We start from the raw sequence: 15,092 nt of genomic DNA, 5'->3' as shown, positions 1-15,092 counted from the left end.
TGATTTCCCTAATTAGCTCCTCTACCTGGCTGAAGAGTTGTGCTAATTAAATTCAGCTAGTGTAGTGCATGGGTGGAACAAATACATGGCAGGACTTTTACTTTCTGAAGCTGAGGTATCCACCTCTGTATGTAAGACATCAAGGTATTCCATGTTTTTCCCTGAACAGATTGAAATGTCCTCTTTAGAAAGCAGTGTATATTTCAGAATCTTTATGCCACTGAATCTGCAATTGTACATCTTTTTTTGGGCTATACTTCCAATGGGGCTTTATGGAGACCTGCTGCAGAAAGAAGCACTGGGGAGATGTGGGCTATATCAGTAGTAGTTGCAGTTTTAAAGGTTATAGTAGTACAGTTTATTGATGCTTGTAGAAACATAATGTCTTTGCACCAAAAGCTCAAGATGGAGACATACATGAAGAGCAAGACTAGGAGTAAACTGGTTCTCTTATTTCCTTTATTTTTATCCCTGTTGGGATGGTTGTTTAATTTTCTGAATCAACTTTAAAAGAAAAAAGAATACAATAATATATAGTTGTTGTTTTTATCATTACTTCAACTCCATTTGTTTGTGAAGAGGTTTTCTTCCAAAGGTATGGCTGGGTTTAGATGCCATTTTGTGAAATGACCTTCTAAAAGACCAGGAAGAAATTATTTGATTTTTGGGCTAAAATGGAAATGTTAAGGCTGGTGGATGTATGCAATGTATTCAGTGCTACTCTAGCTAATGAGAACACAGCACTTAGTTAGGAAACAGTACTACAACAAAAGTGTATAATATAGGAGATTTACAAACTTCCTTGGTTTAATCATATGCCGTTAACTGTAGGGAGCACACTGCAGTAACATTGTTCACAACAGAGGGCAGTATTTAACCACAAGTGAGCCTGTTAGTCACAGTATTCTCAAACTGAGTCTGAAAGTGAGTCAATATGTTCATTGCCATTATGAAGACAATGAGGACATTGTACATTAACTAAGCAGGGTAAATATTGCTATTCATCGCATTTATGTTTTATATAATGTGATTTATCAAGCTTTTTGTTTGGAACGTCTACTGTACTTTTTAAAAAAAAAAAAAAAAATAAAGGCTAAATTTGTTTTTACTCTGCCATCTGCTGGTTGATAATGATGCAGAACTAAGTCTGGTTGATATTTGCACGAATCAATCTCTAATGCCGGGTCTGCTTTTCGTGTATGCATATTTCTCAGGAGACAGCAGACTTGAGGCCAAGAGTCTTTTTGTTGTAGATTTCAGCTGGTCACAAGCCGTTAAAGTGTTAAATGCATTTTCTGTGTACTGTGGAGTCCAACAAAAGTGCATTTCAACTAAAAATGATGTGTGTGTGTGTGTGTGTGTGTGTACAAACCTTTGACCTACTCCTAATTCTAATCATGTGATTAAGAGTGCAAACAGTTGGTCACAAGTTTGCCTTGAACGAGAATTACAAGGGGCTCAACTGCAACAGAGTAGGGAACAATTCATGCAATTGGAATGACTGAGATTATATTTGGGATTACATTTGAGACCTCAGATTCAACTTGATAACTTTGTATGAATTATTTTTGCTGACCAGTTTAACTGGACTCTTAAATTATCTTGTCTAAATCCACACTAGAAAGGTAATCTTTGTCAAACAGGGTAACATGTATGATGGTTCAAGCTAAAAAAAAATCCCTTTCACAGTGAAATTCTACATATGACTTATCCTTGATAAACCTGTGCATGAGACAGAGAGAAGACACTGAGAGATAAAGTAATGCCTCATACATTTTTATACATTTTCAAATTTTTATAGTGACATGCACAGGTTTTAACGATTTCACAAAATGGGCTAGATAATCCTCCACTGTTATTGTTTTGAAGTATGTATACATAGACATTAACGAATTCATTCCCTGAGGTAATTCCCTTAGCTAATTTCCTTGATGTGGGCACCACGGTGCAGCAACGAAGCTCCACCCATGTGGCCCTGACAGTCTTTGACAATCATTGGTTGAAATTCACAGGGCGGAGCTAGAGTTTGGAAACCACGTGGTTGCGGGAAACCGGTGTTTAAATGGGGGATTGGTGCTTTGGCCACGATAGAGAAGTTATAACGGAATTTCTGAGGAAGTGTCAACACATAATTAATAATAACAACAGCTGCAGTAGTTGTTCCGGCAGGCAAATGTATTTTATGTGGAAGACCCAGGATTGAGTTGGCTGATGTTGTTTGCAAGTCGAGGCGTTATATTATAGTAGTTTAATAGCTATAGCTACATGTGTGTCGTTTTTGTTTTTTTCAACTACTAGCTAGCTGGCTTTCAGCAAATGTCTGTCGCTAATTGCATAGAAGAACAGCAAACCAGCTTTACACGCTGCATCAACTAAGTAGCTTGCTTGCCAGTTAGCTGCCTATTATAGCCACAATTTATTTCTCAGGAATTAACTGGATAACCTCAAGAACGCAAAGAAGCGATGTGTTATACTTAGCCAGCTGTAAATTTTCACGAAGGAAAAGTTGGCTACCATTTATCGGAATAAAACTACTTTCTCTGAGAGCTTCATCAAACCTAAGTTTTAAATGGGATAAGATATATTTTCAAATGTTAGGCAAAGTGAGCAGGTGTTTGATTAGCTTAGTTGCTGTCAGCATTAACTTTATACGCTTAACTTTATAGTCACAGATATAGGCCATACCATTAATCGATATCACATTTTTATTATTTTCCCTGTATGCTGTCAGCACCATATTAAGCACACATGTCGGCCGACATCGTTAACAATATGAGCGAAAAATCGCCTGACGTAACTGAGCTAAAGAAAGTCGCAAATGGTGACAAGGACGCTGAGGTCCTACCACGTTTGTACAAGAGGCGATGGGTGATAGTATTCCTGTTCAGCTCGTATTCATTGTGCAACGCATTTCAGTGGATCCAGTATGGAATTATCAACAATCTTTTTATGAAGTTTTACAATGTGGACTCTTTTGCAATAGACTGGATGTCTATGATCTACATGCTGACATACATCCCCTTTATTTTTCCCGTTACCTGGCTTTTGGACAAGAAGGGACTCCGGGTCATAGCACTTGTGGCAACTGCCACAAATTGCTTGGGAACTTGGATCAAGGTGGCCAGTGTCAGACCCGAACTGTTTGCAGTGACGATGCTCGGACAGTTCGCTTCCTCCTTCGCCCAGGTCTTCATCCTTGGAATGCCATCCCATATCGCTTCAGTATGGTTCGGTCCGGAAGAGGTCTCAACAGCCTGCTCGATTGGAGTATTTGGTAACCAGGTATGTTGTCAAGGTAAAATATAATAACTAACTAACTTGCTCTTTTTGTGCCACATGATGCACCTCGTGGTCCGAAAAGCGGTCTGTTGGCTTTTGTTTCTCTTTTAGTATGCGTTCATGTGACGATCTCCATTCATTTCGTCTGGAGCAAGTGGCACCGTAATCGTACACCGTTAGAAACAGTTGTACTGTCTGTGAAGGCAATGTTTTGTACATTATTTACTTACAGTATTATAAATGATGGTGCATTTGAGGAAAATTATCATTCAGAGGACCTATGTCGTAAAGAGTATGATTACTTTCCACAGTTCTGTACATTATTACTGTGCATTACATTGCTCTTTGCCATATTTTGAATTGTGGGTTGTTAACAGTGGAGGCAGTTGAACGTAAAACCATTTATGGCAAGCTACAGTTGTCTAGCGATTAGTGCCGGCTGTTTAACATTGCATATGTTTCTCCTTGCACTTTTCAATTAAAAATATAACGTATACCAGTGTTTCCTAGCTGAGGGCTTTTCCTGCCCGTGTCGTTTACATTGTCTCAGGGTTATTCTTTATTCATTGTTTTCTATGTTGTGCATTCTCACCTGCTTATGCTATCCTGACTTGAGTACATCCATGTCTTCCCACTTTAAATTTGAAGGACATAATGTTTCACCAATTCCCTACAGCTTTCTTTGTAGCTTCCCAGATAATGGCATAAAATACAAAACACAGGTGGAGAACATGATACAGTGACATAAAAATGTAAGAATTCAATACACAGACAAAACCATGTTTGTAATGCTTAGGATATATCAAGGAATATAACTATTTCAAATAGAGCTATTTCATGCAGTAGAAATTCATTTGGTAATTTTGTAGTGCTGTAGAATTACAGTTAAGCACTGTGGGTATGAAGTACAGTAAAGTCTCTTATTGATGGTACATCATGACATGGTCATTTAAAAGGTGCTGTGAAAAATATAGGGTCCCTAAACTGTCATAGCATACTGTTGAATATGAGCACAGTAAGTACAAAAATAAAGTATCTTACTGGGATTTGCTTGTATAGTTTTTGCACAGAAACGCTTCCAGTGTGCAGAAAGGTTGAGGTACTCATGCTGCTCAATGTTTCCTGCATACTTTATTGGAACCTATCATTGTTCAGTCTTTTAATAATAAATGATTACAAAGACAACATTCCATAAAGACAAGACTGACATTGACAAGACATGAAAATGGCAATGGTAATGTCAACATGTAAAAAGATCAGTCAAGACAAATATGTATCAACTGTGTGGTTCTCCAATCTGTTGACACTATAGTTCTCCAAGTGGTGACTACTATATTATTTGTTGCCTGGAGGGCAGCAATGTGGTAAGGAGCAGGTAATTGGTTTGAGTCCTTGCTGGGGCACTGTGTTGTACCCTTGGGCAAGGTACTCAACCAACAATTGCCTCAGCCAATATCCAGCTGTATAAATGGATACAGTTGTAATTTATGCAAGTCACTCTGGTATATAGCATCTGCTAAAAGACAATAATGTAATGCCATGTTTACAAGGCTACACCTGTAACTAGATAGCTTTCAAGACGAATTACCTAAAGCCACACAGTGCCACTCACAAGCTTCAAGTCATTTTGACAAAAAAACACAGAAAGCTATCTAGCAATGCAAGGTTGACATAAAATGACAAATAATCACATTGCAACCACAATCACTGAACTAGATATTTCAGCATTGTAAGGATGTGTACATTTCTAAACCTTCTTCACCACAATGATGCAAATGTCATATCACACATGATGACTGAATTGTCTTCTGATGATAAGATGAAAAACACAAGATCATGGTGCATGGAAGTAGTTTTGAAACATTGGATAGGTTTTCTTTGGAACAGCGCTTGTCAAGTTTGCATGAGATAATATCACCCAACTCGTATAGTGAAACCTGGCTTCATTTTGAAATGAAGACTTTTAATAGCAGACCAGACTTTTAATGCCATTTTTTGTCAAATACCAAAAATTATATATACCAAAAACATATACCAAAAATTTATTTTGGTACTGTATGTTAGCAGTTAGAATGAAAATATGCATAACAAGTGATGTAGTATAAGAAGCAAGCAGTGGGAATATTGTTGGTCAAAGACAGTGATTAGTGTATAAATTGTGAATATTTGCATATGAGGACAGGGGCACAGCATATTTGCACTTGTGATTATCAAAGTAGGTTGCTAGCTATTTTGGTGATGATCTAGCTAGCTGACTGGAAATTAAATAATGTAGCTAGCTAGCATGCAAAAGTAATTTAATGCCAGCTTTATTCACTAGCTAGTTAGTGAGCAACCAGCATCAATTTGGAAGCTAAGTAGTTAATTTCATACCGTATGATGTGACCATTTCTGTTGGTGGAGGACTGGGCCTGTTGTTTAATATACAAAAAACTGGCAATGTGACATTTATTAAGTAGAACAATGACATCATTTGTACAGATGATGGACATGATAGAATTTCACATAAAAAACACCTTCATTGTTTGTAGGACAGAATCTGTTGTTGAATATATGAATGATAGATACAGCATAATGTGTATTAATGACCATAACCTTGTTTAAGAAGTTGATAGACATAGTATGACACAATGCAAAGTTATTGTAGTTAGAAATCACTAAACGCTTCATCCTGACAGCATCAATTATTGACATTCATCAATTAGCAAATTTTAATTAATGGTTTAGCTAGCTGACTGAAAATAAATGGAAAATAAAATAGCTAGTTAGCAAGCAAGAGTATTCCATTGTCAAATTTATTTGTTAGCTGGCTAGCTGGTTAACAAACTCAGTCAATTTTAAAGCATATTAAAAGCTGGAAGACTAACTCTGTTGGTCAATAAAGCAGCACAGCATGAGAAATGGTAGTATATCATAAATATTGGCATAGCTAGGTGGTGTTAGGCATGACATGAAGTGGAGTGCTGGACAACCCCGGGCTGTGCCAATAATCATGATATACTATGGGTCTGAGTGCCATATCACTGTTTTATAAAACAGATCCATTGTGGGCTGAACTTAAGCTTAGCTATATAAAACAGAGAGATGAAATTTAACAAGGCTTATTGAGTACATGAAAGATCACTTCTCCAATGGAAGTAGTCAATTAGATTGTTACAATACAGTTGCAGTAGTAGCATTCCTAACATCATCTAGCAGTGCTGCTGGATTTGCTAGCTACAGTAGTGAACTAATCAGTTAACAAGCTAGCTACCAAGCTGACTTTTGATGAAGCTTGACTTACTACAATTAGTTCTTACCTTTTGTTTGCTGTATACATCAGTGCAATTACTGAGAAAAGACTTCATGTTCTCAGAGTCTGGAGGTGTAACAAAGAATGCACACATTTTGATATGGCCAGATGTTACTCCACTGTTTCCTGCTCTGATAATCACCAGTAATGTTGGAGCAAGCTCTCTGCCTTGTGGCCACATACTGACATTGCTTCCTCAGACCTTGGGGTCATTTGTTATTATGTCTGTAGAAAACCCCCAAAACAGCTTGATGCTGTACAGAGGATGCCTCACCAGCCTTGTAACTTGGTGGGTGTCATACCTGCCATTCAAATGAGCATGGAGCTGACCACTAACTACTGAGCTAGCTGGCTGAAATTGTAAATATTTTTCAGAAATGTATTTTGTTCCCATTAAGGTCATATTGTAATGTTGGCAATCTCATTGTTCTTTAGTTTTTTTTAGTTTAAAATGCTGTCTTTCTGTCTTGCATAACAAATCTATTTCAATGCGCATTTCAGTCATGTATTTCACTGACAAGTCCTATTGGCTTAAGTATGTATATTCCTATTGGTTGTAATCAGAAATATTGGAAGCAGAGTAACATGAATAGATGTTTCTGTTAGGTGAACATGGTAAATACCAATGATGAGAAGAGTTATTAGGGGGACTGGAACATTTGTGTTGATGTCCTGCAGGAGGAGAAATAACATGGAGAAGAGGAAGAGGAAGACAAGATGAGGAAGAAATTTGGCCATATATTGTGTGTTGAAGTTGTATCTGAATTCTGTGTCCAAATGAGGTTTGATGATATAGAAGTAAATGTCTGTAAGGACCCCATATCTCAGGATTGTTGTATTTCTGTGGAAAACCCCTCTCAGTACAGCATTCTCAGTGCTTTGTAGGTAGTATATGGCATAGGATCTGCCATCTTAACCCTTTGAGGCAGTGCTGTAATTGTTGTGATACAGACTGTAACTTACAAATAGAGTTTCTAAAAAAAAAAAAAAAAAAAAAATCAGTGTCTTCCAATTTATCACAGGTTAGTGCACTCTTATATGTCAGTAGTTATTACCTACTCTGTCTCAGTGTTCCAGTTAACTAAATCATATGAAAAGGTGTTATGTGGGCGTTGGTGGAAGGCTAATCTCAAAGGTGGTTCTGTATGAAATACCCATGTTACACCACATAATAGACATCTCAATAATTACAATTATTGCATATCTCTTATGCCTTGTTTTAGGCCAGGATGATGCAACTTTCTACATATTCCTTTCAGGTGAGGGGTTGGTCATATCCCATATAACAATCCCAGGGAATCTCAAGAGGTAATGTATCTCTGGCTAGGATGATAAGATTTACAATTGATCTCATTTTTAAAGAGGCTGCAGAGGTCCAATGTGTGGTTTGTTCATTTGGCAGCTGAATGAATCACGTTTTAAGTGTTTTTACAATGGGGACAATACACTTATGAACTTTATCATACACAGGTGTGCAATATCCGACTGGTTAGTTTAACAGAAGATAAATGGCAACTAAAAAAATGTGCTTTCCACAAGTGATGTTTTGTCCTACTTGTTTTCTACTTGTGACACAGTAGTGCATTAAGACAGATTCTCAGAAACCTTCTTTTTAGGAAAGAAAAACAGTGGTTTATGTTTGCCCATTACCTAAAAATCTGGCAAGCTCGAATGACAACAGGTACCAAAGAACTCTGCTCTTTGTTCAGGACACAGGAGACGTGACCACACATACATTAGAATTGCAAATGGCAAATAGGCAACTAGAGAGGGCGCCCTTACAAAGTCTGCACAGGTGTGGTTATCGTGACGGATGGAGATGGCTTCAGGGTCTTTCTCTGTTTGGCTGTGTTGGCTCCTCACAATTCCGTTAGCTATTATTGACACTCCCTAAATGAAGCGGTGATTCCAGTCTGAGGCAATGTTTCCTCAGAGGGATAAAAGTTCGATTTGTCAGTAGGTTATTCATTTTTGATAGCATTAGGCGAGTTGACAGTTATTGAAACGTCAATTAATAATGATAGTGCCTGACAGCTTGCAGCCGCTGTTCAGGGCTTCACTCCGTCTACACAATGGCATTGCACTTTTCTCACATACACTATAAATCATGGCAATTCGATATTTTAACCCAAAATTATCATTGGTGTCGAAACAATTTACGTGCAGGATGTCCTGTTCGTGTTGTAGTGAAGTGATGTACACATTAAATGAAAATGTTGGCATTTGCTCTACAGCTATATAATTACTGCTAGCGATTTAATAGCATGTCGTCCTCTCACACAGCAGACCTGTCAGCTAAAGGAAAAAAAGAGAAAGTAAAGAAACATAGAAGGGTCCGAAGGGAAATGACGTTCTTGTTTGTGCGAACAAATTCGCCATCTTCTGCGGGTGCCATGCGCCCTGGGTCAATGCCGTCTCCCAGCCACAGGTATGAGAATATTTAATTTTTCGAAAACAAGTGTATTTTTAGGCGCTGATATGTTTTCCTTAATTATGCGATAATAATACGCCTGAAACTATTTTGTACGAAGCGCAGAACTACAACTTTGCGGAGCAAGATCTTTGCGCGTGAAGTGAAAACGAAATTAGCCATGTTTTAGTAATGTTTTTGTCGTTTTTCTGTTTCTCTGTGTAAAGTACTTTTAAAGTACTGTTTAACGTACATTTTTAAACTTGAGCGAAATCAGTGGCTTAGATTGCTAACATAGCTAGTTTATCACTCATATCTGTTCCCGCCATGGCAGTCAATAAAATTAGTAACACGAGTTCACAAACTTCTTCATTTCTTGCATGTTTTTTTTTTATTTTCCCAGATCAAAAACTGAAAGTCGCTAGCGCTAAAATGATAGAGTTTGCTCATCATTTTGATGTGCAAGGTTTGGATTTGGGCTGGGGCTGGGGGTGGGGGTGGGGGAGTGGGAGTTGCACTTTAACTGAAAGACAGGGGTGCTGGACTGGCTTAACGTGACCTGTTTCATTACCCATTCATAACATGCCTGTTAAATTGAGACCATGAGAGGTATAAAATCATATGTGAGAAGGATGTAGCACCATGGGGATATGTATGTGAGGATGTCTGCCAGGGCCAGAGTTTTGTGGGTAGCCTAAGGGCAGTAAAACGTGTGCAGTACTGTAGTTAACAATGATCAGTTAGCCTAGCTGAAGGCTTACATCATGGTGAAATTTAGTCTCAGCTAAGATGTTGTCTGTTGCTTAGATTAAGATGATAGGAGATGATAAAAAAATTGCAGAGCAATGTTCAGGCATATTGTAATGGAGGTAAAGTTGGCACATGCATGCCTGTGCCTTCCTTCTTCCGAAAGCAGTCCAAGGCTAGTTCGTTTGTGAGAAAGGTTAGTTGTCATACTGCTTTTGAGAAGACTGATAACGTTAATCAAAGAACTGCACAGACCAGTTTGTTTACTCTCAGTCTTGTACAGCTCGACAGGCATTAGTTACATCAGATTGTTCTTAGATTTATTTTAATAAGAAATTCTAAAACAAAATATCTCAACCAACTCTTTTCTCAGAAGGGCACATTTGACTGCTGTACATTAGGCTAAAGTGTAAGCAGGCTAGGATTTTACTGAGGTGTCAACAGCTTTAAAGGATCTGTTCCATAATTCATTTTTAGATGTGTTTCCTCCTAACACTGTTGGCCTGGTGACCAATGCTAGGGCCAGATGAAATCAAAATGTAGTATGTCTGGAGAATCTGAAATACCAATCGCCAATCCGAATTGAAGCCAGAGCTGTATATCAAAGTGTTACCAGGTCAGTGTGTGGAATTTATGTTCTGGTGTCTGAATGAGAATGTGGAAATGTGAGCCTCTTGGCAAAGAATGTGCCGGGGATGGTGGCAATGATGTGGCTTCGAAATATGTAACACACCCGTGAATGGAATTCTTCCAGGGAGAAGAATTCATGGCACCACAATCTCTCCATAATTATTCGTACAGACTTCTTACAAAAGGTTCAACCAATTAAAAAACATATGGTTTTCAACAGAGAAATCCAGCACCAGACAGGTTGTATCAGTTGTGAATAATTTATGACTGTTCACATCAACATCTGAAGGAGAATTTGCAGGCTTGTAATGCTACACAGGTAACTGAGCCCGGTTACGGCACATAGAGATCCATGCTAGATTTTACTCTCCTTCTAAAATAAACCAGCTGACTTCTGCATCTATTAATATTTGCCAAAAAGCGAAATGAGGTCTCAACAGCAGTAAATCCCATCAAATAGTGGAATCAAAAGGACCCCAAAAATAAGTCTCAAGTCACTTTGGTTGAGAACAGTTACTGTGGCGATATCAAATATGCTTACTTTACAAGAAATTAACTGTGTTGCGCTAGCATTTTAACCTTAAATGACACTTAAACAGCCATATCAGTGACATATCAGGTACCCTATATATCTGTCTTTTTCTCAGGGCTGTGCAGTTGATACCCAGCTTTTATGCTAGAGAAGTAATGGAACATATGATACCATTATTTTTTGATAAGTATCAAGTGGATAACAAAAAGCTGATTACTTGTACATGTGCTTGCAAAAAGTTAAAGTAATTGTGCAATGAAGCACATTTGTATTTGACTTAATTTTACTGTTATCAGTTTGAATTAAAAAGACCATTAGGCCTAATGCTGAGCACATTTTGTACACGGCTGGCGTGACGTAATGCAGTGGACTCAGCATATTGAGGCTTGAAGCTGCATTTTACATTTAGCCTGCATATTTTGAAAAAGTTTTGCACTTGAAGATGAGCACTCTGTAGATGAAAAGTTAAAACCGGTAAAATGTATGATTTGTCATAAAACACCATTCCAACTTTGAGCATTACAGAACGGCGTCTGCCAGCGTGATCCTCATGATCAACTCATGATCAGTCCTTTGTATGAACAGATTTGGTCTTTTTCTGTCACTGTTTGTCTCGGGTGATACTATAGAACCAACAAAAACGGGGAAAAAAAGCAAACTCCTGTCTCTCTAAAGCAATTAATAAATTGAGGAAGTGGCACCAATGAATGGCACCATATGGCAAAACCGGATCACCTGGTTACTTACAAAGTGTACTCTCATGATCTGCCTTAGGTGAATGACATACACTACCGGTCAAAAGTTTTAGAACACCTCCATTTTTCCAATTTATTGAAATTTAAGCAGTTCAAGTCCAGTGAATGACCTGAAATGGAACAAAAGGAAGTGTTAAAAGTGTTGGTCTTTCCTTTACAGAAATTGGGGGTGTTCTAAAACTTTTGACCGGTAGTGTACATTGTTTATTTTGCAGTTCCCTATACCTAAAGAAGTTACATTCATTCATTGATAGAATCTTTAATCCAACTCCTGGATGAGTTTACTGATCAGATTGGTACTCATACTAGACAGGTCCTATTCACTGTCTGGGTTTGCCCCCCCCCTCACTCAGCTGAAGGCCTAGTAATGGTCAGGCCAGATGATGTTATGTGACCCGATGTGGCTACCCTCTATTTATACTCCACAAACAGGGAAGCAGAACTCCTGTAACTATAAACCCTTCAAAACAGTAGAATGAGTTAAGTAAACTCAGAGTAACAACGTGCTCAAACAAGCAGAACAGTAGTAACTATGGCTTGTTTGGCTTGTTTTTCCAGGAACTTAGGTCTTTAGTTTGGTTAGTACATTGTTTACTCAGTTTGTGCCATCATGCATGCAAGATGGTTGAAAATTATCCTGTCTCCTAGAAAATAGGTCCAGTAAACATTAATTGTTCACAAAAGCTTGCATTGTGCCATGCTTTTGGAGTGTAAAAATGGTGTGGTAAGTTGCCTTATCCATTGGTTGGCTGCGTTTGTAGCTTCCTTCAGCAAAATGGTAATACAGTCACTGTATCAGGGGCTGTATTTCTGTTTCCTTGATCTAGGCACATTCTTCTCACCAGCTCCATGACTTTACAGCTTTGTAATGTCAAGATGAGACTATAGCTTAAGGTTTCAAGAGGGTCTGTAGTTGAAACATTGTCATCACCTTCTTCTGTGAGATAATATCAACATTTTGAATGTGTGAATGCCGGATAGTCATCAATTTATTCTTGACCTGTCAAACTTGACTCAGAGAATTGAGCAATCACCAGCCTCTCTGGCTCCCACCCAGTTAGCCAATAGAAGTGATTAAATCAACAATCTCACATTTGCACTCACATTTATTCATTTGGCAGATGCTCTTATCCAAAGTAAAGGCACAAAAGTCAACAGTGACTGCTTGTTGTACCTACTTGGTGCAGTGAGAATGCCAGGGGTATTTACTGTGGGTTAGACTTACTGTGGGACAACCTTTTTTAGGTGGTTTGCTTTTGTAGTTTAAATAACCAAATTGATCAAATAATCAAAGCATTTAAACAACACATCTGTGACTGACAATGTGTATGTGGATCAAAGGAAATATTAACCAGAAGGATTTGACCCGCAAGCAATAGACGATATAATGGTGTTATAGGAGAATCAAAAGGGGGCACAATTACTGGATAGTTGCCAGATTGTGATACAAACCGAAGGGAAACATCTGTTCAGCAGTGTTATTTAAAAAACCTGACACCCTGGGTCACTTGGTACACCATCAAAGTGTGTTAGGTGTGCGTATGAGATATTCTCATTCAGTCACCAGCTTGTAAATGCCATTTCATCTGAAAAAAAAGACAGCAGCTGCATGCACCATCTCAAGAAAATGCTTCTCTGTGTGTGCACTGTAAAAGCCCGTGACATCCCCAAGGCACACAATCTGGATCGTTAGTAATCATCCCTTGGAGGTGCAGAAAAAGACAATGGCAGACAGAATTCAGCTGGGTTTATAATGTTTCTGATGAGGCAAAAATGCAGGAGGATTTTTTTATGACTGCAAAGAACCAGATGAACGACATGCTTGGAGTTTGGAAGGAGGTGTCTCAGTGGAAGAGGAAAATCCCCAAAAGATTAAGGTCACATGACCAGAGTGCTGAAGGTGATAAATACTGGAACACGCTGGCAAGCCTCAGAACTGGCAGAGTCAACCAGGCATGAATGGGTCGTGTGCTGCTCTAGCTGTCCAGCACCCCTCTCTCTATATTTAAACTGCAATTCGAACACAAATAAGCTCATCTCAGTGAGAACCTCTACTCAGGGAAAGATAGCTAGTATGTGCTAACCATCACCTTTGCGACGGGATTCACAGAGGGTCAAGAATTTACTAGTGACATATTAATACAAGGGAGTTCAGGCAATTGCAAGCAAAGATCTGCTGGTTGCACGTGTTCAGGTAAAGAGCACACAGCCCACCCAAGGGGAATCTCTGTTCTTCCTCCAGTTGCTAAATGCTGCAAAAGGCTGAGGTGAACGGTAAGATCGTCGGTGGGAACATGAGCTCGGCGGCGGATGTAGAGCAGGGATGGGGTGACAAAGCCGGGACGGGCGCGGGTGAGCGGGCTGACCCGGGAGTGGAGAAGGGCCAGGGAGAGCAGGAGAGGCTGCAGCCTGGCCAGTCCCAAGCAGAGCTGGAGGCGCCCGGCACGGAGACAACGCAGCTGGCTCCTCAGTCCATGACCAAGCTGTACAAGCGGCGCTGGATCATGCTCTTCCTCTTCAGCTCGTACTCCATGAGCAATGCCTTCATGTGGCTGCAGTACGGCATCATCAGCAACATCTTCATGCGCTTCTACAATATCGACACCTTCGCCATTGACTGGCTCTCCATGATCTACATGCTCACCTACATCCCGCTCATCGTGCCCGTCATGTGGTTCCTGGACAACCGCGGGATCCGCGACGTGCTGGTGGTGGGATCCGCCTTCAACTGCATTGGCGCCTGGATCAAGACCGGCAGCGCCGCCCCGGGCCTCTTCGGCATCAGCTTCTTCGGGCAGTTTGTGTGCTCCGTGGCCACCGTCTTCATCCTCGGGATCCCCTCCCGCCTGGCGTCCTTGTGGTTCGGTCAGCAGGAGGTCTCCACTGCCTGCTCCATCGGCGTCCTAGGGAACCAGGTGTGTCATGAGGTGGCCTCGAGGTCCTTGTGGTTCTTGGCGACATCTTCACATGTGTGTGTTTGTGTGTGTACGTGTGTGTCTGCACGCGCATGTGCCTTTTGAGTGTACTGAACAGCAGTCTACGGTGTTCTTTTCACTGGTGTCTCATTGACAAAAAAAAAAAACAGGGTTTCTCTGGCAGCATGGCTGTCCAGTCGGGACCAAAGTGTTCTTTTTTCAGTTGTAGATTATTGGTGTCAAGTCTTTTAGGTTTTCGCAAGTGTCAGGAGGTGAGTCTCTCTTCTGTCTGTCTGGAGTGCTTGTTTGAGGCCCCCTTAAGCTGCTGGTAGATTTTTTTCCCCCCCTCTCTGTGAGGTGGAATTCAGAAGTACCGATGCTGCTATTTGCCATCTTGGTGGGGCTCTTTCTAGTACTTTCTCAGGGGAGTGTTGTGTGTGCTGTGTGCTTTTCTTTGTGTACTGACCTGCTTTTACATGCATGACATTATCTAGTTGAGGAATATCTTTCTTTCACAGATTTTTCTTCCATT

The 15,092-nt window shown here is 39.8% G+C and overlaps 1 protein-coding gene across 4 annotated transcripts in view; it reads left to right on the top strand.

Annotated features, from left to right (window-relative positions):
- The first annotated feature begins 2,373 nt into the window (after positions 1-2,373).
- Positions 2,374-15,092, top strand: part of flvcr2a (FLVCR heme transporter 2a) — a 43,222-nt gene continuing 30,503 nt past the window's right edge. Inside the window, exons 1-2 of one of the 4 annotated variants that reach the window (XM_036542099.1) lie at positions 8,787-8,999; positions 13,888-14,560. In XM_036542099.1, coding sequence (XP_036397992.1) covers positions 13,895-14,560 — 666 coding nt within the window. In that variant the 5' untranslated portion in view covers positions 8,787-8,999; positions 13,888-13,894. Of the gene's footprint in view, positions 3,283-8,786; positions 9,000-13,887; positions 14,561-15,092 lie in introns of those variants that run through there. The other 3 variants (XM_036542098.1, XR_005005358.1, XM_036542100.1) reach the window with 3 other exon arrangements.

The sequence above is a fragment of the Megalops cyprinoides genome, chromosome 12, assembly GCF_013368585.1.
Source record: "Megalops cyprinoides isolate fMegCyp1 chromosome 12, fMegCyp1.pri, whole genome shotgun sequence".
In the NCBI taxonomy this organism is placed as follows: Eukaryota; Metazoa; Chordata; class Actinopteri; order Elopiformes; family Megalopidae; genus Megalops; species Megalops cyprinoides.
The sequence above is the reverse complement of the archived record's forward strand: the minus strand, read 5'-3'. Positions and strand labels throughout refer to the sequence as shown.